General features: G+C 44.2%; 1 protein-coding gene across 12 annotated transcripts in view; it reads right to left on the minus strand.

Annotated features, from left to right (window-relative positions):
• The window catches only part of ARMC9 (armadillo repeat containing 9), a 100,780-nt gene that overhangs the window by 29,367 nt on the left and 46,052 nt on the right, over nucleotides 1–25,361 (minus strand). For all 12 annotated transcript variants that reach the window (XR_012906326.1, XR_012906327.1, XM_075938167.1 and 9 more), the window contains 10 exons: nucleotides 19,602–19,636; nucleotides 19,038–19,149; nucleotides 18,024–18,116; nucleotides 15,256–15,355; nucleotides 13,894–14,017; nucleotides 10,852–10,991; nucleotides 9,590–9,666; nucleotides 7,397–7,471; nucleotides 4,360–4,450; nucleotides 2,786–2,844 (listed from right to left, as the gene is read on the minus strand). Coding sequence is in view for 10 of the 12 variants with exons in the window: in XM_075938167.1 (XP_075794282.1) it covers nucleotides 2,786–2,844; nucleotides 4,360–4,450; nucleotides 7,397–7,471; nucleotides 9,590–9,666; nucleotides 10,852–10,991; nucleotides 13,894–14,017; nucleotides 15,256–15,355; nucleotides 18,024–18,116; nucleotides 19,038–19,149; nucleotides 19,602–19,636 (906 nt within the window). In the remaining 2 variants the exon portion in view is untranslated. The remainder of the gene's footprint in view (nucleotides 1–2,785; nucleotides 2,845–4,359; nucleotides 4,451–7,396; nucleotides 7,472–9,589; nucleotides 9,667–10,851; nucleotides 10,992–13,893; nucleotides 14,018–15,255; nucleotides 15,356–18,023; nucleotides 18,117–19,037; nucleotides 19,150–19,601; nucleotides 19,637–25,361) is intronic.

Consider the following 25,361-nt stretch of genomic DNA (forward strand, 5'->3'; position numbering starts at 1 on the left):
TACTCTGCCCCTGCACACATCACCACCACACACACAGCCCCTGCACACAGCACCACCTCCACACCCTCTGCCCCTGCCCACAATGCCACACCCAGTCCTCCCCACACCCTGTTGTGCCACCAGAACCTACTCACACATCCTGTCCCTGTGCACAACACTACCACACGTATCCTGCCTATAAATTAATACATTTGCTCCGCTCTCCTTCAGCGGCAGAAGACAGTATATTCCTGAGGTACAGTGCTGGGAACTGGGGGGAGGGGATCTGGCTGATGCCCCTTTCTGTGCGATTCATGAGTGGCTCTGGAAACATTCATGCAATCTATTTGTGCTGAGGGATTTTCTGCTTGTCATTAGCAAAACATTATGAGAGACAGCCCAGGCTGGACAGCAATGATCCCCTTAATTTTTTCCATCCATGTGGGAAATAATGTTTGTTATGTGCACCGAGGCATGTGCAGATGTACACCATCAATAGAAACACATGCTGCCGGCTGTGGGTAGCTGTGGTTCCTCTATCAATCAGCTGGGCAGCACCTGAATCTCTCCTGGACAGCCACCTAAGCGCTGAGGTTACAGGGGACACTGCTGTAGAGTAAAAGGGACACAGACTGCACCCCAAGGATCTAGTGTCTGTTTTCTCCTTTAAGTTCTATACGATTTAGTTTTTCTATAATGCACTTTACACCCTAACACAAAGCATTTACAAACAAGTTGGTAATTTCTTCTCATTTAAAAATAAAATAGCAGCTCTGCTCAAGAGCTGTAACTATAAAATTAAGAAACAAGGAATGGTCTAGCACACCTTAAAGACTAACAATTCATGTAGATGGAATCGTGAGCTTTCGTGGGACAACCCACTTCACCAGCATCTACATGTTTTGTTAGTCTTTAAGGTGCTGCTAGACCAGTCGTTGTTTTTTAAGGATTTCTAGTTACAGACTAACTCTGCTACCCCTCTGAAGCTTTTATACGATTAAGCACAGCTACTGTAGCAGAGAACAACAGGAGTACCTTGAAGTTAGCCCAGCGTCTGCATGACTTGAGGGATAACATCTGTGTCTGGAGCTAGTGAATACAGGACAAGCATGCTGAACTTTGCATTTCTTACTATTTGCTGGTTTGAATCATATAAATGTTGTCCATATGGTGAAGTTTGGGCTAATCTGACACTAGCTATTCTCCAGGAATTTTCATAGTACAAAGTGATTTATAAACCAAGACAAACCATGATTGTCAGCTATCAATGCCAAGGATCATTTTAGAACACATACTATACATACACACACATATTCATAGGCTCTGCCCTTCCCTGTAGTGGAGGGGTGAGGGAAGAGGTGGGAGCCCCAGGCCCAGCTCCCACTACAGTCCCCTCCCCAAGCCCTCACCCCACCTCTTCTCATCCATGCTCTGCCTCTTCCCACTCCTCCCTCTCCCCAGTGCCTCCTCAACACAGCAAAAAAGTTGTTCACAATGGGCAGGAGGCACTGGGAGGGAGGGGAAGGAGTTGATCTGTGGCCAGGAGGCAAGAGGTGCTGAGGGAGAGGGGAAGCACTGGCTGCCGGAGGGTGCTAAGCATCTATTCATTTTTCTCCATGAATGTTCTAGCTCTGGAGCATTCATGGAGTTGGTGCCTAGGTGTATATACACACTCAGCTATTATACTATATGCTTATAACCCTGCACGTTCATAGCTTCCAGCTGTCACTTCAAATTGCTCATGCAGCACTTTTTATGCAATGAGAGTGCTATCTGGAGGAACTCCACTCTGGCTGTCTACAGTATTTTTCCAAGATATTTTCTACTGTTGCACTTGCATAGATGTTGCAATGACAGATGTGCTAATTTGGACAGAGCAAAAGCATTTTTATCGCCACGCCACATATTCAGCTTGCTAGTAATCAAATGGTTAAATAGTCTACATGTTGTCTAAATTAAAGTTCCTCCTACTGCTGTGTAGGAGATTTTCTGAACAACACTAGCAAAAGCTTCAGGGGGTAGCCGAGTTAGTCTGTTACAGAAAAAAAACAACAAATGGTCTGGTAGCACTTTACAGACTAAAAATGATGCTACCGTCTACATGTTTTGTTAGTCTATAAAGTGCTACCGGATCATTTGCTGTTTTTTTAACACTAGCAAAGACCATGCTTAAGTTAGCAGATCTTGAAATGCACAGCTGAGTAGTTCTTATCTACCCAAATTGCAGGCTATCTGCACATTTTCTTCACAATTCTGACTCAACTTTGTAAGGGGACTGTGGTAATTTTCCAAATCAAGAACCACCTTTCTATTTACTGGTTTGCTAATTTTACATTAACAGAGTTAATTCAAATAGATCTTCCATTTTCAAAATAAGAAGCTACACCTTCAAGCAGCTGATGATGCTTGAAAGAAACTTGGTAAACATTCAATTTACATGCATTCCTGCTGGTGTTCGTGGTCATTTGCATCCCAGGTTTCTAATTACAAAAGGACATTTGCATGAAAACAGGATCTCTATTGATATAAGAGCATTTCTGCTTATTCCTTACTTAAAACTGAAACCCTTTGTTATATCACCGTTTATTATTATAATAATTAGGATTCCATAAGAAAAGGATTAGGGCTTCAAATGAGGAATAAACAGCAGGAGCACAGATCCTCTTTTCATGCAAATATCTTTGGTAATGACATTTAAAACACCCCCTACAAAAGAAGAAATAAAAGTTGCCACAATCACCAAAACTGTTCATGAACAAAATGTTCATCAGTTTCCCATGAGATCTTAGCACCCCTTTACACTTACTTCATCATCTTCATCCTCCTCTTCATCATCAGATTCAACACTATCATCCAATGGCTCTTCTAGAAAGAAATACACAAAAAATAGCAGTGTAAGTGAACAAAAGTGAATTAGCCTGTGTCTATCCCATCAGAAATTTTAGATATTAACCCTCCATGCTGAAAAATTGAGTTTGACAATATTTATGCTAGTTCTTTGTACGGCATCTCTTGAACTTTGGGCTAGTATTTTGAGGACAGCAACGTTTTTAGAATCACCAAAAATCACTGGATTCTCTGAAGAAAGCAGAAGCAGAAAGACTCAAGTCACGTCTTTACTTCCTGCACCGGAGATCACCTCATTTGGAATTCACACCTCCAGATCAGCTGCTAGAAGTGGGCCTCATCCTCCTTGATTGGATCCACCTCGTCATCTCCAGCCTGATCCTGGCCTGCATATTTATACCTGCCTCTGGAAATTTCCACTACATGCATCTGACGAAGTGGGTCTTTGCCCACGAAAGCTTATGCTCCTACACTTCAGTTAATCTATAAGGTGCCACAGGACTCCTCGCCGCTAGTGCTCAGAAATTTTGCCTAACAGTCATATGTTCCCTTTCAAAAAAATCCCATTTTCACAAACACTGCAGCAAAACCTTGGCATATGCTTGATGGATGTAGGATGTGAATAGTCTCTATCGCCAATACCTTAGTCAAACACAGACTGCATGACATTCTATTTGTTCTTTTCCTCATTGTGGCTATGTCGACACGAGAGAACCGCGCTGTTGTCCTAAGGCGGAGCTCTCCTGTCAACATTATTAAACCACCCCAATGAGCAGCGGTAGCTATGCCAGCAGGAGAGCGTCTCCCCCCGAGATAGCGTTGTCCACTCGGTTGGTGTAACGTATATTGCTCAGAAAGGTGGCTTTTTCCCACACCTTCGAGTTATACAAGTTATACCGACAAAAGTGCTAGTGCAGACATAGCCCACTACTAGAAGATTCATCAGTGCCTCTATTCTTTTACAAAATACAAGAAAGCAACTCAATTAGAATTGTTTTTAGTGAGCAGGAGGAAGCCTCCTGAATTCACCCTGGTTTGCTGTCTTGATAGCTTCTCTCTCCAACCACTTCCCCCCAGCCACAAAGGCTGAACGTAACTTGTCAATTCCACTTTGGTTGGATTTGGGTAAGGAGAGATCACAGATACCAAGAGCTTCCTGTCCTTCCCCATATATAAACAAGAGAAGAACAAGACTGACCTCCCCTGTGCCACTCTACTGTGCTACAATTAAATTGCCAGCTGATTCAAGCATTGTACCTTTGCGTCCAGGAGGACAATGCCCCAACATAACCATCATGCTGCACAAGGTCAGAAAGCTTTGGAATTTAGGCCCCAATGTTTGTTTTTGAAATACAAAGGAAATTTTAAAACACATTTGACACTGAAATCCTGATGTTCCCTATTTGAGCACTCTCAGTCCATTACACCGTTATCATTCTTTGTAAGTTCCAATGTCTCTCAAAAACATGAGCTTTTTTATGGCCTTTGTGAAAGATTTATAGCCCAGTTAATAGCTGCATCTGTTCCCCTGACCTGAATTAAGCTGCTTGATAATGAATTCAATTTGCCGGATCATCTCAGCATTTCCTTCCTTGATGAAGCACCGCAGAATTTCTTCCATTCCCTGGATATATTGGAAAACATCACTGGGTTAGTGTTTCATGAGACTAACCCAGCACAGGTCATTTCACTAGCTAAAATCATTGTTTTGCCGGAAAAAGAAAATATACAGGCAGTCCCCGACTTACGCGGATCCGACTTATGTCGGATCCGCACTTACGAACGGGGCTTTCTCGCCCCGGAGCTCGCAGGCAGCGGTCCGCCACCTCGACCTCCGGGGCGAGAAAAGCTGCTCCCGGTGTCCCTGGTCTGCTGGGGACCGTCTCCAGCAGACTAGGGGCACCGGGAGCAAAGCCACAGCCGCGGCGGGTTTGCTCGCGGTGTCCCTGGTCTGCTGGAGACGGTACCCAGCAGACCAGGGACACCGGGAGCAAAGCCGCAGCGGCAGCGGTCCCGCCACGCGCCACGCAGCTAGTGTGCCCTCCCCCAGCAGACCAGGACCCTGGGGCAGAGCAGCTGGGGAGCTGCCGGTTGGTCCCGCAGCGCCACTCTGGGCACTACTGGACCAACCCGGCAGCACCCCAGCTGCTCTGCCCCAGGCGTCTTGATTCTGCCGCTGCTGGTCAGTTTCAGCAGCAGCTGAATCAGGACGCCTGGGGCAGAGCAGCTGGGGTGCTGCTGGGTTGGTCCAGTAGCGCTGAGGAGCGGCACTACTGGAGCAACCCAGCAGCACCCCAGCTGCTCTGCCCCAGGCGTCCCCAAGTCAGCCGCTGCTGAAACTGACCAGCGCTGACTACAGGAAGCCCGAGGCACAGTTGCTCTGCCCCGGGCTTCCTGGAATCAGCCGCTGATCAGTTTCAGCAGCAGCTGACTTGGGGTTCTTAAGTTGAATCTGTATGTAAGTCAGAACTGGCGGTCAGTTTCAGCAGCGGCTGAATCTGGACGCCAGTTCCGACTTACATACAGATTCAACTTAAGAACAAACCTACAGTCCCTATCTTGTACATAACCCGGGGACTGCCTGTACAGGGAAACTGCTGCGTACAGTTATAAATATTCCATTCTGTCCATTAACTGCCAGAGATTAAGGTAACGTGGTATCACACTTGAACACAGAAGCCACCAGAACATGCAACGTTAACAGATTTCTACAGGAGCTACTCCTCTGCTTTCAAAACTCAGAACATAACTGGTTCGTTACAAATATTACTCAGTAAGGAAACAGCATGAAAAGATGAGGTGGGCCTGATTTTTATCCTTTCCTTCTGGTTCATCTCTTGTTGCAATTGTGGGCTCTGTTTTGTGCCTGTAATACTTTAAAGTCATATCAACATCCCACTCTGTATGCTGGATAGCGGCTCACAGATAGGACAAGGAAAAGGCACCTAAATGAAATCATTAGACCTGCAAATTATGGATGCAAAGAGAGAGAAGGCCATAAACTGGTAATTAGGAAAGAAAGTGGCTCAGCTCCTTCCTACCAGCTTTCTGTTGCCATCAGAGACTCCATCCCCGGTTTCTTTCCTCTATTACTGCACTCACACAGTCCACATGCCCTCAGAGCTATGTCATCCAGGATGTGTAAAATCCACACGCCTCTGTGTGATGCCGTTATATCAACCTAATCCCCTACAGACAGCACAACAGAAGAGCTTCTCCAGATAACATAGCTACCATGCAGATGGGAGAAGCTGTCCCCTCAGGGTAGTAGTGTCTTCACGGAAGTGCTACAAGAGGTGCAGCTGCACCATTAGCACCGTACATGAAGACAAAACCTAACATTTGAAAAGTCTGCCTTCCATGCCAGCAAAACCTGTCAAGGTAAAGTCTGGAGGCAACGTGCCTAGAAGTTAACACGATCATCTTGGCATATGTTAAAATCTATACTGCATTGTCTACATTTGATTTTTCAAACATCATTTTAGGATTGTGTTCGTTAACAAGTTCTCAAGTAATACCTTTCAATCCTAACTTTGCCAAAACCCTTGAAACCAAGTCCCTGTACCCTCCTCAAAGGCACAAAAAGCAGTTGAGTGCCCAACTCCAACTGAGTCTGAAAAAAATCAACCCCAAGTTCTCCTCTACAATAGATCACCAGGACAGACTATTCCTCAGGAACCTGGCAGATGCAACTATGCAGCCTCTCCTCCTAATTACTGTCACTATTATTTAATGCAGTATCACCTTCCCTGGCGGATGCTGGAAGAGCAGACAATGAACAGCTATTTTTAATCCAAACATTGAAACCACGAAAAAGCAGACAACTGAGACTTCTGAGATACCTTTTGAATAGACTTTGTATGATAAGAATGGCAGGAAAGGAGACATGCTGTCCAGGTTTACATTTGAATTGATTCCGCATAATAAAGCAGACAACGTGAGCCAGTATAAATTAGACCAGACACAAGCCTCTGGCTGTTGGCTTGCGATGGGGCATTGTTATCTTCTCCAACAGATAGTAACGGCTCTGCAGGAGACCATTCATCACCTCAATTCCTTCACCATCACCTGCTACAGAGATGGCAAATTCCTCTTGCAGAATATCCAGCAGTTTCATTTTGACTACAATTTCCCACCAACCATTTTGTAATGGATGGAATACAACATAGATTTGTATTTGCAGCAGTCAATAGGAAACAATGATCCAAACTCAGCCTTGACGTAACTGGATGCAAGGCCACTGACTTCAGTCACATCAAACCCATTTACATCAAGGTGGAAAGTGGCTCAATATCTCCCCAAAATAAAATGACACACTCCATGACAGCCCAAAGAACTGGAAAATTTAACAGCTACTTTAATGAAATTACATATGGGAAGGGGAGGCAGGGGGTGCGGAAGCAAAATGAGAACTCCAAATAATCATTTACATTAAATTTAGGTTTACTCTGGAATAATCACAGCCTGGTTTGAGGTACGGTTGTCAGAAAAGCGACTATGCAGATATGTTCTTCCTTACTCAATCAGCTTCTTCTGATTTCTTTTCTTTGTATAGTCTGATGTTCCTTACCATTGCTCTGGCTTCTTCTCGTATAGAAGGGATAGCAAGAATGCTGTACAGCGCTCCATTCACATATGGCTGTATCTGAGAAGGAAGAAAATGTGCCAATGGTCAGTCCATTTTTCATTATTCCAACTCTTGAATCCTACCCAACTGCCAACAGGTGAAGCATCGGAGTAAATTGCTGAGCCACATGCATGGAATCTGATCCCTGCAATCCACTCACACAAAAGTCTCCCAGCTTGAAATAATGCCACTTTGTGAGCAGTGAACTGGTAAGGAAGATGATCAGAAAGCCAGCTGGTCATCAGGAGCTTTGTGTGGAGACCAACTGTAGGTGCAAAAGTGCTCTCTGAAGTCTGCACCCCTTGAAAAATGACTTAAGGCAGCTCGTGTAGATTTAGACAAAAAAAGTAACAAATATGCAAAGGTCCTCCACACTGTTCTTGGCAAGACTTGCTTGCTCTCTTTACTGTCCTGGATAGTTTTAAGGAAAAATAAGCTAAGCGAAAGTTGTATACAGGCAGTCCCCGAGTTACGCGGATCCGACTTATGTCAGATCCGCACTTACGAACGGGGCTTTCTCGCCCCGGAGCTCGCAGGCAGCGGGACCGCCCAGAGCGCAGCGGTCCCGCCACCTCGACCTCCGGGGCGAGAAAAGCTGCTCCAGGTGCTCCTGGTCTGCTGGGGACCGTCTCCAGCAGACCAGGGACACCTGGAGCAAATCCGGGGAGGCGGAGGGGTCCCGCGCCTCTGAGGCTTTGCTCCCGGTGTCCCTGGTCTGCTGGGGACTGTCTCCAGCAGACCAGGGACACGGGGAGCAAAGCCGCAGCAGCGGCGGGGTCCCGCGCCTCTGAGGCTTTGCCAGAGCAAAGCCTCCGAGGCGCGGCACCCCACCGCCGCTGCGGCTTTGCTCCCCGTGTCCCTGGTCTGCTGGGGAGGAGGGAGCGCAGCTAGTGGCCCCCCCCCAGCAGACCAGGCTTTTGTTGTGGACCCTGGGGTAGAGCAGCTGGGGTGCTGCCAAGTTGGTCCTGCAGGCTTGAGATTCAGCCGCTGTTGAAACTGATCAATGGCTGATTCCAGGAAGCTGGGGGCAGAGCAATTCTGCCTCCAGCTTCCTGTAGTCAGCCCCTGGTCAGTTTCAGCAGCAGCGGCTGATTCTGGAGCCAGTTCCGACTTACATACAAATTCAACTTAACAACAAACCTATAGTCCCTATCTTGTACGTAACCCGGGGACTGCCTGTATCACATTTCTTGAGATAAGAACTAACCCAGAGGGTCTCAGCGGTCTCTTCTTCTGCCCTATTACCTGATTTTATTAGAAGGTCCAGATAGTGCAAGTATAAGCAGCAAACTCCCTATTATGAACCAGAATTGCCTCCCATGATGGAGAGGATTGGTTCCCACTGTTCTACGCATCTACTTTAAAAACCCATGAGGAGTCTATTTAGCAGAGGCCAAAATGACAAAAATTATAATAATTTACTGGCAAGGGAGAGGGCGGAGGGAAATGCGTGTAGTCTAGAGCATTAACCTATAAGCTTGTGTTTACTGGTTAATCAACCATACTATTGCATCCCTACCCTGAAGTGCTGTGCTGTTGTGCTGTGTGCAGTTAACCAGCGATCCGAATGCACCAGCAGTGGATGAAGTAACGCTGCATAACAAGGGTAAGTGTATTATGGGATCCTTTGAGATGAAAGGTACTAGCTGTTAGTATTCTGCCCCAGGTCAGATGTGTTTATGTGGGCCAGGGGAGAGGCCATCCAGCTATTTTTATACTATTCTTGACATGCTAGCATCTGATGCTTTGCATATAGTCTGCATTGCAAATAGCTTTGTATCTCCTGTTGTATTAAGGCTTGGGAAGATTTGGATTTAAAGATTACTTCAAAATAATCCCAGGAACCTGCAGGCTAGAATGAGATTACCACACCGCTACCAAACATTCATTTGCAAATGACCAGTCATACTGTTGGAGAGAGACATCAAAATCTCTAGGAATATACCCCCCATCCCCGCCCCCCACAATGTTCACTGAGCCCAGATGAGTTTACAGACCTGTGAACTTTACTGAAATTCTATGTGATTTACTACGAGGGTGTAGTAGCCAAGGATCAAGCAAAACACAACTTTAAAAAAAAAATCAGCAGCTTTACCCTTCCCTTGCCAAAGAAAGGAATATTAGCTGTACAAGTACCTCATGGTTCTCATGGCCCAGGAGATCAGAGAGAACTTTGAGCACGCGGTTTGCAACTTTCGCACACATTTTCTTCCCTGCACAGGCACAATGTTTTTTCAAATACAGAAAAGGCATTAAAAGAATCCAAACTCGTCTTTCTTTCCTAAAAATTAATACAATGCAACATGCAATGCACTGTTGTCCATGCCCGCTAAATTCTGCTCTCAGAATAACCCTACTGAGGTCAATGGAGTTACTCTGATTTTAGACACACGTAACCATGTGCAGAATCAATGAGAAGTCTTGTGGCACCCTAACGACTTAACAGATTTGAGCATTAGCTATCATGGGCAAAACCCACTTTGTCTGATGCAAAAATCTGTTAAGTCTTTAAGGTGCCACAGAGTCCCTTGCTGTTTTTGCTGATACAGAGTAACACAGCTAACCCTCTGGGACTTGCCATGTTCTAAACAGTTACTTTCAAGGTCTGAGACACTGATCCTACAACAATTTAAGAAAGATGTTACTTTGATGATGCCAACTGAGGGCTATTGTGTACTTGTCTGGGTTTAACTTTTTCCCTTTAAAGACTGCAAATTCCTTGGGTCATTATTTTATCCTAGGGATCTCTAAGTGGTAAGAGGCCTGTTAATCACTGTGGATCCAATCCTGCAAGGTGAGGAGTGGGCTTTATGGCATTATTGAATTAAGAGAATAATTCAATTCTAACTGGCTTTTATAAACAGGCATATTGTTTGCAGTCAGAAATCAGGTAACTCATACTAGCACGGTAGCAGGCAGGCAGTGGTTTTGCTAGAAACACTCCACCCCATTAGGCGATGAACATGCTGGGAAGGGGTTCAAGGAGTTATGCTGACAGTGAGATGGGTGGCTGCTTACTACAGAGAGGACTCAGGGTTTAGGCAGAGCACTTCTAAAAGGAAAAATCCTAGGGACAGACAAGCCAGGGAGGATGGAGCGAACACTAATTTAATTTCTTTGGTAACGAAGGCTAACTCCAGTGAGGAGGCAAGTTCTGACTTCTCACAAGGTGTGGATTTTGTTTCAGAGCAGGTTGGGAAAAGATACCTTATCAAAAGTACCATTTATGGAGCTCTCATTCTATGGTGGTGGGTGCCGTTTAACACAGATAAATATTGATGAACACAGACAAGCAAAATCACTTGAAAGACCTCAGTAATATCGGTATGAAAAGTTCAAGCTCAGGGTTTCCCCCATCCATTTCCCAGCTGAAAAATCACACATATAACACAAGAGACCTGAACTCCTGAGACAAAGATTCATGAGCAAGGCTACAGAATATTCCAGCGTGTAATCTGACAAGCAATCCGTATCCTTTAGGACATCAACTAGCCAGAAAATGAGCCCGTCATTGATCATAGCCGATTGCAAGGCACGTCTAGGAAAAAACACAAATAAATATATTTTACTCTGGATATATTTACTTCAAAGAAGAACGCAGTAAAACATAACTACTACTTAGGCTGTGACAACACTAGGGAGCGTGCAGCAGCACAGATGCACCAAAACAGTTGCACTGCTTCTAGCTCTTTAGTGCAGGCACTGTAAGCCGAGGACTTAATCAATCCACCCCAATAAGCAGAGGTGGCTATGTCAGTGGGAGAAGCTACAAGAAAAGCTGCCCCCATGGTTCCCTCCTGATTTAGCAAATATTATCTTTGTTTAATCCAATTTGTTCTTTTCCCTGAAAAGATTCCTGGTTCATTTAACTATCTATTCACAAAGAGAAAACTTAAAAAACAACGAATGGTCCTGCAGCACCTTAGAGACTAACAAAAAATGTTGATGGTATCATGAGCTTTTGTGGGCACAACCCACTTCCTCAGATGAGTGAAATAAGGGGTCCGGAGGCTCCACTCATCTGAAGAAGTGGGTTGTGCCCACAAAAGCTCATGATACCATCGACATTTTTTGTTAGTCTCTAAGGTGCTGCAGGACCAATCATTGTTTTTTTAAGTTTTTTCAGTTACAGACGCAGCCACCCCTCTTCGACTTTTATTTACGAAGAGTTATCTCCTATACAACACCACACTGAATTCTTGGAGTTTCTGCTAACCACAAGGGTTTAGTGACCCACCGCAATGTGGTAGGTAGTTCATTCTCTAGCAAAGCAAGAAATCCACCAGAAACTCAAAACTGTGCTGCAGAACTCCTTCTACCTGGTGTCTAAGCCTGAAACAAGATGTTGTTTTGTTGGTGGAAACTTTGTGCTGAAGAGTTCATTACCTTCATTTTATCTAAAGTCCATGGCACTTTAAGCTTAATTTTCAAGTTGTCCAGAAGTAGCTTTTAATGAACAAAAATACGTATTTCTCTTCTTATTAAAAGGCTGGGCAATTGATCCAGATAGTTCCTCCCTCACCGAGCTTACTGCACTCGTGGATTGCCATTTGTGGCATGGACTAGACCAGGGATGGGGAAACTAAGGCCCAGAGGCCACATGCAGCCCCCCAGTTTGCCTGGATCCAGCCCCCGAGGCTCAGAGCTCCCCCTAGCATTGGGGAGCCTGCGCTGGCGGTCCAGACTCCAGGCTCCTCTCTGCAGAGCTGGAGCACAGCAAATCTACTAGCCTAGGCCCTACTAGGCTCTGGTGTGCAAGGAGAATGTGGGGAGTATCTTTCTCCTTCTCAGTCCTTCTCAGTCAGTGAGGATTTGGTTTTTGGATATTTGATTCTCAGTTGTGTGCAGCCCTCAACTGATTTTTCTGGGTTTTTTTGGCTCCCGAACCAAAACAGGATCCCCACCCCAGACTTGGGCAATACCTGGGGAACATTTGATATAAAGAAAAAGTCTTCATATGGGGTATATGTAGCAGCCTTTCCACAAGATTAAATATTAGTATTAAAAATACATCATTTTAAATTCTTTGCAGCCTATTGCACCATAATGTGCTCAATGTCAAAATAATAGTTAATAAATTCCCCTGTATTCTTTATAACAGAATGCTCCTTTTCTCAAGGGGGCATAAAAATGGCCACCGCGGTTTGGCAACCCAGCACTTCGTCAGCAAAAAGTGGCACTCTAGAGGGGGATCTGTCAAGAAAAAAAAGCCTTTTTCAACAGATCCCTTATGCCTCCTGCAAGGAGAATTACAGGATCTGTTGAAAAAGGCTTTCTTTCTCGACAGATCCCTCTCTAGACTGCCACTTTGCTGAGTCGGCAAAACGTGGTGGCCATTTATGGCTTTCTTTCTCGACAGATCCCTCTCTAGACTGCCACTTTGCTGAGTCAGCAAAACATGGTGGCCATTTATATGCAAATTAGGCACGGGATAGTTAAATCCCTGCCTCATTTGCAATGTCGACCTGCCTAATCTGCATCCCTGTGCTGACAGAGGGATGCAGTCTAGACATACCCTAGGAATGGCATCTGACTTTTTTTCTGGCAGGAATTCCAAGCAGCATGGTACAAAAAGTAGACATTTGTCCGATACCATGAAAATCAGAATGAAAGTAAATAAATTCAATCTACTCTATGTCAGGGGTCCAATGTAGGACCTCTACTTTATGGTGTATTTAAATGTTTTTTTTCCCCAGTCAGGTTTTAAATTAGAGAAATTTAAAACCCACCCTCTTCAAAGGCAAACTTTTAACCTCAGTTTAAAAGAGAGACTGAACATCTTTTGTAATGCTATAAGACTGATTCCTTGCTGCTCTTCTGCGAGAGGAAGGGACGTAGAACAAGTATAAATGACTCAAGAGGGTCAGACATCCTCTGCCTCCCTTCAGTCCCATGAGAAATCTACTGTGGGGGCCCTTCCAGCACATTTTCTAAGGCAGAAGTATTATCACAAAAGCCAGGAGAGAGAGAGCCTCAGAATGAATGGCTCCAGACTGAGAGGATAAGTGGGTCGAGGAAGAAAACCAGCTAATTCCATGCAGAGAGGGCAAACCATAACCCCATCCTTTGCAGACAACTGAGTGGAAGATGACTATAGGAATTCACAGGTTTTTTGGTCCTCGAATAGCTTTTTAAGACTTTCAAGACAAGGAATCTGACAGTGTTTCAATGAGGTTATGCAATTAAAAATCCATATTGTCATACACAGACACTAATGTGAATAAATTCACCTGAGTCTGACAATTGCTAAGAAATCAGACTAATTCTGCCAGCAGAGTGGAGTCCTTCTCCAGTTATCAATGGCACTTCTTTCATCAGCCTCAGTGGGTTCTGATGATTGTTAGACAAAAATCAAGTGCTCTTCTTTCCTCCCTGAACAGAGCCTAACTAGTTTGCATTTCCCTTCCTGCTGTCACCACTGCCTGCTGGGCTATCATCACCTGAGGCTGAATTTCTGCAAAGCCCCCAGAACATTCTCCCGAGTAAGGGAATCCTTGTCTTCAGCTTTCAGCCTTTCCTCCAGCAGTTGCAGCAACTTTGGGTTCTGGGAAAGGTAGAGGCGACCTGATGCAAACAGTGATGAAAGAATAGAAACTGAGATCCCAGCCAGTGACAGAGAGCCTCCCTCCCCTTTTGCAAAGAAACATGGCATGAGCCCACCTTCTCTAACAAGGCAGTAGAAACCCTCACTAGAAACTTACAATGTGCACAAAACACATCACTTTTAAAACTGTTTCCACCCATTTGGAGCAACTGTGCCAGTTTACCAAGCTAGTGCTTTGGCTGTACTATCCAGACCCAGCTACCATATGCAACCATGTGCTTTCTACCATATTGCTTACGGTGGGCTAACACCCAAGTCTGGGATTCCCAACGGAGCCTAAGAATGTTAAGTGTCCAGCTCCTATTGACTTTTAACAGCAGCTGGGTACCTACGTCTAACGCAGTGTTTCTTAAACGTTTTAAGACTGAGAAACACCAAACAATAATTTTTTTTATGAGGAACACGAAGTATTTTTTTTGTTGAGGGAAAAAAAAAAGGTCGGGATGGAAAAGAGTCGGGGGCCTTTAAGGGGAGCCATTTTGAATTCTGTTCTCCGTGGCACACCTCCGACTGCCTTGCAGCACACCAGTGTGCCACAGAATACAGTTTAAGAAATACTGGTCTTACAAGTCCCTTTGACAATACCAGTCCAAGAGACTAAGATTAGAAGCTAGCTCCATCCCAGTTTAGCATGCAACTGACCGGGCAGCAGGGATGCACAGATGTTCACCGTGCTAGAGAAGGAGAGTGGGACAGTACCAGTTACCAAGGTCTGCTGTCTCAGTACTAGCACACAGTGCAGGGGCTGGGAGACTCTGCAGTTGACGTTGATCACTGGACAGTTTTTCAGGTAGTTGTTTTAAATGTGCATTTTCAGAACATTATTGATGCGGGATGGGAACAGTTACAAGTTTGGTTCTGCAAGATGCACAACTGCTGTGGTTGAAGAGCACACTTTGCTGCCCCATGAAGGGACACAAGGCATAACAAACAGAATGCACAGTGTGCAAATCAGGAAATATTAACAGCCTACAAAGACCACAAACTGTACAAGGTTGGAACTGAACTAATAAAAGCTGAAATAAACTGTCCAAGTGGCAACTGTACAGACACTGACAATCTACACCTTGGACAAACATAACAAAGGACAGCTAATGCTCAGAAACAGGATGTATTTAAATTTCCACACACAATGACAATGAAGTATCTATCATGTGCCAAGGTACATGGGGCCAGCCCTTTATAGTGGAGCTCTTACCTTCTGCCAACGAAGCAAAAGCATTGATAAGCCTCGCTATGTACTGTCGGACCGCCTCACTCTTGGAATGTAACAATTTCAGCACACTTCTCTGCACACTCTATGAAAATAAATGAAGCTGGAAAATTCCAGTCCTGGCTTATGAAATGCTTTAACTTATAGGTATAGTAAACAACGCAGAGCAAATTTCAGAATCATATAAAAAAGCAGATTAACAAGTTGTCAACTTGACTTTGATATTCCATATGTATGTATGGTGGCAAAACAGAATAAACTCTGATGTGCATGGTAAAGTCATAATGAAGCAGCACCCTAGGAAAGGAAATCTAAATTGACTGCACTTAAATTAATAAAGTGTCTTTGAATAAAACAATTATTTTGTAGAGTTTTTGTTCATTTCTCATTAAGTAATAATACTACTTGCAATAGAAATATTTGCTGTTTGACAGCTATTAATTAGCATGTTTAGGTGCAAGGAAACCATTAATGAAAAGTCTGACTAGCAGTGCTTGGCTCACAAAGCACAAATGCAAATCTTTGTTAAATTTGGGCTCAATTTAGAGTTTTCAATACATCACTATCCTTTACAGAAAGTTTCAGGTATCAAAAACAGAACTTTATTTTTTTTAAACTAATTCCTTGATAGTTTTGTAGGCCAAGTAGGGAAATATGGTCTAGACAGCATTATAAGGTGGGTGCACAATTGGATGAAAAAACATATCCACAGAGTAGTTATTAATGGTTCACTGTTGAATTGTGAGGAATATCAAGTGTAGTCCCATAGAGGTCTCTCCTGGATCTGGAATTATTCAATATTTTCAGTGGTTCTCAACCTGTGCGCCTCGACTATGGGTAAAATTAACTCTTATTTAAATAAACATAAAAGTCATGATTTTGTTAATGACACAGTTGGACTGTCAATTGCTGAAGATCCCTTCCAATCTGTATGTAGGCTAGAGCATTCTGCAAACGCCCGCTGCTGCCGCTTGAGTCCCGGTGCCTGTGGTCTGCTGGGGACGGTCCCCAGCAGACCACAGGCACTGGGACTGAAGCCGCAGCCGCGCGGGGAGGGGGGGGGGTCCCGCGCCTCTGAGACTTTGCCAGAGCAAAGCCTCAGAGGCGCGGCACCCCGCTGCCGCTGCTGCTCTGCTCCCCGTGTCCCTGGTCTGCTGGGGGAGGGGGCGCGGATAGTGTGCTCCCCCCCCCCCAGCAGACCAGGCTTTTGTTTTGGACCCTGGAGCAGAGCAGCTGTGGAGCTGCGGATTGGTCCTGCAGCACCCGCTCTGGGCACTACTGGACCAACCCGGCAGCACGCCAGCTGCTCTGCCCCAGGTCCTGATTCAGCCGCTGCTGGTCAGTTTCAGCAGTGGCTGAATCAGGACGCCTGGGGCAGAGCAGCTGGGGTGCTGCTGGGTTGGTCCAGTAGCGCCGAGGAGCGGTGCTACTGGAGCAACCCAGCAGCACCCCAGCTGCTCTGCCCCAGGCGTCCCCAAGTCAGCCGCTGCTGAAACTGACCAGCGCTGACTACAGGAAGCCCGAGGCAGAGTTGCTCTGCCCCAGGCTTCCTGGAATCAGCACTCATCAGTTTCAGCAGCAGCTGACTTGGGGAAGCTTGGGGTTCTTAAGTTGAATCTGTATGGTCAGTTTCAGCAGCGGCTGAATCTGGACGCCAGTTCCGACTTACATACAGATTCAACTTAAGAACAAACCTACAGTCCCTATCTTGTACGTAACCCGGGGACTGCCTGTATTGTATGAGCATCTTATGATCAAAATCCTAGTTTACTTCTCACTCTGGGTCATCAGAGAAATGACTTCAGTGGATCCTCTTACAATATGTAATTTACTCAGAAACGATTTATCGAGTGAGTCCTTATACAGGTGAGGACCAATCTCCTATGTTAGGGTCTGATTCCGCTCCTACTGAAGTGAATGGTATAATTGCCACCACTTTCACCTGCCACAGGGGCAAGTCCCCAATGCATTAATGAATTTCCCTGTCTCTACATGTGCTACACACTAACATGCAAATTAAGAACTCTAGAAACACAACTGCTTGCTATAAACAGCACAACACTAACCATGAAGAAACACACACAATGTTTCAGCAAACTGACCCCAGAGAACCACTTACAGAAACTGTTTCAGAGCCTGGTCTATAAGCTGCATTGCCGGTGAGTGCAGTGTACCTCTGACTCTCATTGAATCAAAGGTGAATGTGGCCTAGCAGGACTGAGCCCTACTACTGCATAAATGACAAATGTCACATTTTGGCTTATGAAACACCACTAAGTAGTCATCCCCCAACACTGCAATTAGGACGAAAAAGGTCAGTTTCCAAACACAGGCAGACCAGCCCTTCCCCCAACAGTGAATGGCTTTCAAGTAGGAATAAGAGATCCTCCGGAAAAGGCTTTATTTTCCAGAGAATCACGTCTAGACTGGCGCTTTTCTCCGGCTTATCTCCAAGCCGGAAAAAAGCGGCAGCCATGTTAATGCAAATACCGCGGGGATATTTAAATCCCCCGCGGATTTGCCTATTCCAAAGTGCTACATTAGCATCCCTTTTCCGAAAGGGAGGCCAGTGTAGACACAGCCAATCTGTATTAGTGGTCAACGTATTCTGAAATGTATGTCTAAATCCAAGAGATCACATAGACATCTTTTCAATTATTTGCAGTGCTGTAATACACAGGGTTCTCTGAGCAGCACGTTATACAAATAAACAATGTCACACACAAACCAGGGTAAGACCTTCTCTTGCTGACCTGGCTACTGTTGTGAATATCCAGTAGGTCATTGCTGATATAAGCTTGCAGAACGGTGTCTCTCTGCTCACCAGGATGAGACGTCGTCAAACGCTGCAAAAATAGGGGTGTCAAATTAATGCCAATATGAGAGTGTGTCTAGAAGAATTCTTCTTTGTGGAGAATGACTCCTCCTCTCACATAGAGGACGAATTCAACTTTGATGTCGAACAGCAAATGAGTTTAGCGCTCTCAGCTCAGAGGCCCACCACAGAATTGTTATTCAGAATTGGTTAGCATCTGCAAAGGCACCACTGACCTGTAAGGCAGACAGGAAAGGGAACCATGGTAGGGCTCAATTAATTAGCAAGATAGAACCATTAATGAAAAGTATGGCTAGCAAGGGAACCATTAAAAAAAATCTGACTAGCGGTGCTTGGCACAAATGCAAATCTTTGTTAAATTTGGACTCAATTTGGAGTTTCCGATACATCACTATCTTTTACAGAAAGTTTTAGGTACCAAAAACAGAACTTGATTTTTTTAAACTAATTCCTTGATAGTTTTCTAGGCCAAGTAGGGAAATATGGTCTAGACAGCATTATAAAATGGGTGCACAATTGGATGAAAAAACCAAGTTTACACTCCATCCACCTGGTTTATATGATCATCTTCCTTGCCTGTCATTTTGCCCAGCTCAGCTTTCCTTGTCAATCTCTCCATCAGCTTCCCCTTTTCTGTGGCATGAAGTTAAGAGAGTCTTACTGCCACCATCACAAACCAAGCCTGCATTCTTCTCCCAGCCTGCACCTTCAGAGCCTCAGCAAACATCATTAACGGGAACACAAGCAGAAAAGCCTCTGCATTTTCTCTCTGCTCCCCTCCCACCATCCTATGATGAAGGAAGACAGTTTACTCCAGATGTGAACCATCTTGTCTGCAAATTAAATTTTGGCTCCAGCTCTAGAGAAAGGTCCTAAGCCAGTAGCACGAGATCCTTCTTCATTTGTAGTGAGACTTACAAATCTCACTTACCCAGCGCAGAGCTTGCAGTAAGAAAGTTTTAAGACGGTCGCTCCCGCTGATCAGATCTTTCTTCAGCTTCTCATAATCCAAAGAGGGTAACAACGGCACTTCCTGCATTTTCCTATACGGCAGATGGGAAACCAGACACTATTAAAATCCTGTCTAAGTTCTTTAAGGGGGCTGTTAACGCTATGGAGAAGAGCAAATCTAGTTTCAAAAAAGCAACCTGATCACGTTCTATTCTTATGCACTAGCACAATACTGCTTCTTCACAGAGCACTGCAAGGAAATGATGATTTCTTCACAAGTTCCTTTCCCTAGATCGGTTTTGTTCTTATGTACTAAGGATGTTAAGAAGCCGGTAACTGACTAATCGTGTAGTCGATACAATTTGTACCAACTTCATGGTTAGCTGCCCTCAGCCCCATCCCTTCTGCCTGTGGCCCCGCCCTTTTCAGGAGCATGGAGGTCACCTCCCCGCAGCTATCCCAGAGACCCAATAAGGCTATCTTATGTTTCCTCCCATGCACTCTCTTTACTGATAACCAAGCAAAGTCAGCAAGAAAGACTTACACAGGGGCTAAAGATGCTCTTAACATTGTGGATGCCTGGATAAAAGAAAAGGAAACACAAGAGGTTAATCCAAATTGTATGCAGGCAGTGCTTTTTAAACCAAATTGACAGTGTTCTCGCTCATCAGCGTTATGAGGTCTGGAGTCTATCACTAGTGCCACCGTAACGTACTTAAACACAGCTAACCCTAAGGATGTTAAATTTAGATTAATCAACTAATCAAATAGAACTGGCGGTGCTTCTGCCTTTGAAATGCAGCAAGCGCAGGACTCTTGCTCCATTTCAAAAGCAAAGCGCCGCCAGGAGCATGGGTCCAGCTGGGGGCTGTTTGAGTCCCCAGCTCACCCAAGGTTCCCCGCAACGCTTCTGCTTTTGAAATGGAGCAAGAGTCCTGCGCTTGCTGCATTTCAAAGGTAGAAGCATCGCCAGTTCCCCACTGCGCTCATCCTTCTCCCTGTGGAGATGGTGCTGGGGGGAACCCGCTTTTAAGCCAGCTCCCCCCAGTACCAGATCCTGCTCCCCCCTTGCTGCCTTTCTCTGATAGAGGCAGCACAGGACAGGGTGGGGCAAAGTGACTAGTCACTTACTTCCGGCATTAGCTAGGGATGTAAGTGATTGCTTTTGCTTCAGTGGGAGCTGGATCAGACACTAGCTCCCAAGTAAAAAGGGCTGACTGCACAGTATTCACAGAATATTCAGTGTCTTCCTTTTCATTATGATTACATTTCTACAAATCTCTCATTACCCCTTATGCCTTTAAAACTGGTCTTCCTCTATAACCCAAGATCTTTCAAGACAGATTGTATAATCAATGTCTATTGCTCAGGACTGACCCTTCTCTTTGCAGACATACGCCAAAAATTACCCACAGAAGATCCAATCATTCAAAAAAAAACCCGCAAAAAGTGATAACAGGGAGCAGGAAAAACAGGTTTACAGGTAGTGGGCTATCGTAAGCAGTTAGCCTGGTATTTCATATGACTCCCCTGAGGACACACAGTCCCTGAAGGAAATGATGGGCTACTTGGAAGGTCTTGAATGACTCTAATAATTTTAAAATACTCTTTAAGGCTGAAAAAAGTACTCTTCTATATTTACAAAAATAAGTATCAGAGGGATAACTGTGTTAATCTGTAACTGCAAAACAAGGAGGAGTCTTGTGGCACCTTAAAGACTGAACAAATTTATTCGGCCTTAAGCTTTCATGGGCAAAGATCCACTTCATAAGATGCATCTGACAAAGTGAGTCTTTGCCCATGAAAGCTTAAGTCCAAATATATGTAGATAGTTTCAAACTCAGATATAAGATAGAAAATAGGAATTTTATCTAGGGAGCTTTGTCCTGTCCTTAGTGATGTACAAAGTAAAGGAAGATATAGACCCTACTTAAAGCAATGTAAACAAACATGACTATCATGGCACCTCTGCACTACAGAGCGACGTTGATCTTCTGGAGTTTGATTTAACAGGTGTAGTATATACCTGCTGGATTGAACTGAAAGGGCACCCCGGTCAGCCCTGGTACTCCTATTCCTTCTGAGCATTTGCTCCTGTTGACTTCCTGCTGCGTGGACGGGATACATTGTTGTATATCTTACTTTGACTTTCCCGAGTAGTGCAGACCAGGCCTCAGAAGAGCAACTCACAGCAGCAAAGCTTGTTTCTGGCCCTATCTTAACTTAATTCATTTTAAACCTTGTTTCCCTCAGTAGAAGCCCTTTTTTGGTGATCAGAGAGAAGCACCCATCCTAAGAAACTTGTTAATGTCAGCATGGTTTGTATAATATGTATCCATTTTAATAAACGGCCTTCACTAAAGACGACTGTGGGTATGCCTGGGAAAAATATTCTGGCATAAAAGGGTCCCCTGGAATGTATTCCACTGATGTCAACTGTGTGCAATATTCACAGAATATTCAGTGTCTTCCTTTTCATGATGATTACTCCTGCTCAATTTCTAAAAAGCTCTCATTACCACTTATGCCTTTAAAGCTGGTCTTCCTTTATAACCCAAGCTCTTTCAAGAGAGACTGTATAATCAATGCCTATTGTCCAATTTAAAACAGGGAAGTTTAGAAATTTAGAAGACGAAAGGCAGGAATCACCATAGAGAATATTTAATGACACCATCTCACATACCACTGAGCACTTAGATTTCACAATGGTCAGTGGTATCCCTTACTAATACAAAGAACAATTCTCTCATAAATAGAACAGAATTAAAATTCCATTGCCAGTCATTATATATGTTTACATCAAAGAAGAATGTACACCACAGCTAATTAATGGTTCTTAAGGCCTTAAAATTAACCTGACTTGACAGCTGTTCTCCTATGATGCTAGAATTACTTTTCACAGTGGAAAAGTCTTTCAAACGTATCATCTACTATACATTTGAAGGTGTTTTCCTGTTTGTTCAAGAACTCCTAAATGTTAAGAGCTAGGACCACCAAATTCAGTATACAGCTTCCTCTTATAATGTAAAGCAATGTAAGGGTTTGGTTGTGCTAGGGAAAAGGAGACTAAGGGGGGATATGATAGAGGTCTATAAAATCATGACTGGTGTGGAAAAAGTGAATAAGGAAAAGTCATTTACTTTTTCCCATAACAAACACTAGGGGTCACAAAATGAAACTAATAGGTAGCAGGTTTAAAACAAACAAAAACGTTTTTCTTCTCACAGCGCACAACCTGTGGAACTCCTTGCCAGAGGATGTTGTGAAGACCAAGACTTTAACAGGGTTCAAAAAGAACTAGATAAACTCATGGAGGTTAGGTCCATCAATACTTATTAACCAGGATGGGCAGAAATGGTGTCCCTAGCCTCTGTTTGTCAGAAGATAGGAATGGGTGACGGGAGAGATCACTTGATGATTCTCTGTTCTGTTCACTCCCTCTGGGGCACCTGGCATTGGCCACTGTTGGAAGACAGGATTCTGCGCTAGATGGACCTTTGGTCTGATCCAGTATGATCGTTCTTATATTCGATATGCCTGGAATGGGATTGCTTCTTGTAGGATGAAATTCAATAAGGACAAATGGAAAGTACTCCACGTAAAGAGGAACAATCAGTTTCACATATACAATATGGGAAGTGACTGTCTAAGGAGTACTGCAAAAAGTTATTTAGGGTCATAGTGAACCACAAGCTAAATATGAGTCAACAATGTAACACTGTTGCAAAAAAGCAAACATGATTCTGGGATGCATTAATAGGAGTGTTGTGAGTAAGACACGAGAAGTAATTCTTCCCCTTTACTTTACATTGATTAGGCCTCAACTGGATAATTGGGTCCAGTTTTGGGCACCACATTTCAGAAACAATGTGGAGAAATTGGAGAAGGCCCAGAGAAGAGCAACAAAAAATAACCCGTCAGGGAAGGCCGAAAGAATTGGGCTTGTTTAGTTTAAAAAAGAGAACACTGAGAGGGGACAAGATAGTTGAAAACCGCTATCTAAAAGGGTGTTACAAGGAGGAGGGAGAAAAATTTTTCTCCTTGACCTCTGATGATAGGACAAGAAGCAATGGGCTTAACTGGCAGCAAGGGTGGTTTAGGTTGGACACTAAGGAAAAACTTCCTAAGGGTACGTCCTCACAATAGCTCGTACCTCAAAATAAGTTACACAATTTGAGCTACACAAGTTGTGTAGCTTATTTTGAAATAGTTTATTTCGAAATTTGGCGCTGTCTATACAGCACTTATTTCTAAATAAATCACTATTCTGGTGTCTTCCTTATTCCTCATGCAATGAGGTTTACAGGACGCTGGAATAAAAATGCCGTTCGAAATAACAGGCATGCTGTTAAGATGCGCAGAACGTTATTTCAGGATAACGGATGTTATCGAGAAATAGTGCCACTGTGTAGACATACCCCAACTGTCAGGATAGTTAAGCACTGGAATAAATTGCCTAGGGAGGTTGTGGAATCTCCGAGAGATTTAAGAGCAAGTTAGACAGACATCTATCAAACAGGGATGATCTTGACGATGCTTTATCCTGCTGTGAGTGCAGGGGATTGGACTTGATGACTTCTCAAAGGCCCTTCCAGTCCTAGTGTTCTATGATTCAATGTAAACCATACAGAAAAGGGACAGAATCATCAGGTGGTAAAAGGAGCTGGCTGGGGACACATGCCCCCTGTCCAGGACTGCCCCAGCCCTGAGCTTCCCACCCCATTTCCCCCCGACACCCTTTAGGGAGGCCAGGGGGGGCTTAAGCTCCTTACACCCAATTCATATGGGGACGTTACTCACTGTTCCCCTTTGTCAGGCAGCAAGGGGAAGTGCACAGTTTTCTGCATAGCTTGCTCACTTGGGCTGGGGAGTGCATAGGGGGAGACGAACTTAGACCTGCCCAACCAGGGGACACGGACTCCTCCCCTGGCTGTGCCTGCTGGAGCTGCAGAGGTCATGGAGAGGGGCTTCTCACCTGGCTCCAACCTGCTGCAGTAAGAGGGGACTGGGATAGTCCTCTCTCCCCGGGGCAGCCTGCAAACTGAACCTTCTCAATGAAGCCTGGACATTTTCATTTTATTTTTTAAAAACAAAATGAATAGAATTAAGGACCCAAGAAATGTGGGTAAATCATCTAGTATTATATATAAACATTCATTCCATTTACCTTCCAGTTATTTTTATTCATTTTTCTTGATGCTTTTGTCAATATTAAAAGGTAAGTTTGGTTTAAACAAATCATTCTGACCATCCTAGGCCTTATCAACACTTAAAATGCTGCAACTGCACCTCTGTAGTATTCATGGGTAAGTTGGAATGTGGGTGGGGGAAGGACAAAATAACAATAGCAAAGAAAATACAACAGATCCCCAGCAGGGTATGCGATAATGTTTACATATCTTCATCCTTTTTACAAGAGTAGGATAAATTTTGTACAAAGTGAGGAATCATTTGAAAACTCGTAATCTACTGAACATTACTGTCCTGCTAAAATGTGTGACAACTTTGTATGTAAAGTTATAAAACTCTACTGTATAAGCCATGTTTCAAGTCTAAGGAAACAGCTTCAAATCAATTCCCCCCTTTTCAAGAGACAAAAGGGTAACCAGCATCTCAGATTGGTGTCAGCATCATTAGATGGACTATGTTACCTGTGTAAGTGGCCATTCTTTGGAAAGAAAAAGGGTGAGTGCAAGAAATTTACATGTAGGCAAAGAAACAGCTAGATGTGTCCATCTCCTCAAACTTCCTGTCTTCTGAACCCCAACTGGAAAGGATGCTCAAAGAGGAGGAAATGGATAAAAATAGAACAGAGACCTCAGATCACTCCTCTGTTCCCTCTCTCTGCATACAACAACCAAAAAACTTGAGGGACAAGGAAAAGAACAGTGGATTGGAGGAGAGGTCCTGGCTAAAAGGCATCCAGCCAAGTCAGACTATAAAAGAACATGTGGTGAGAGAGACCCTTTTGCTTTATGTTCACTTAGGGTGCGTCTACACAGTAGGGTTTAACTCAAAATAAGCTATGCAAAAATTGAGCTACATCAACTGCGTAGCTTATTTCGAAATAGCTTATTTTGAAGCTGGGAGCGTCTGCACAGCACTTATTTTGAAACAGAGCTCTCTTCCTTCGACTTCCCTTACCCTTCGTACAATGAGGGTTACAGGAGTTGAAGTAAGAAGTCCTCAAGCTTGACAGTAATTCGATATTATTTTGAAATAATGTCGCTGTGTAGATGTACCCTTAGATTGTAAAGTAAGGTATTAGTGGGCATTTTCCCTTATAACTTTGTAATCAATTTTG

This window comes from Pelodiscus sinensis, chromosome 10 (assembly GCF_049634645.1).
Source record: "Pelodiscus sinensis isolate JC-2024 chromosome 10, ASM4963464v1, whole genome shotgun sequence".
Taxonomy (NCBI): Eukaryota; Metazoa; Chordata; order Testudines; family Trionychidae; genus Pelodiscus; species Pelodiscus sinensis.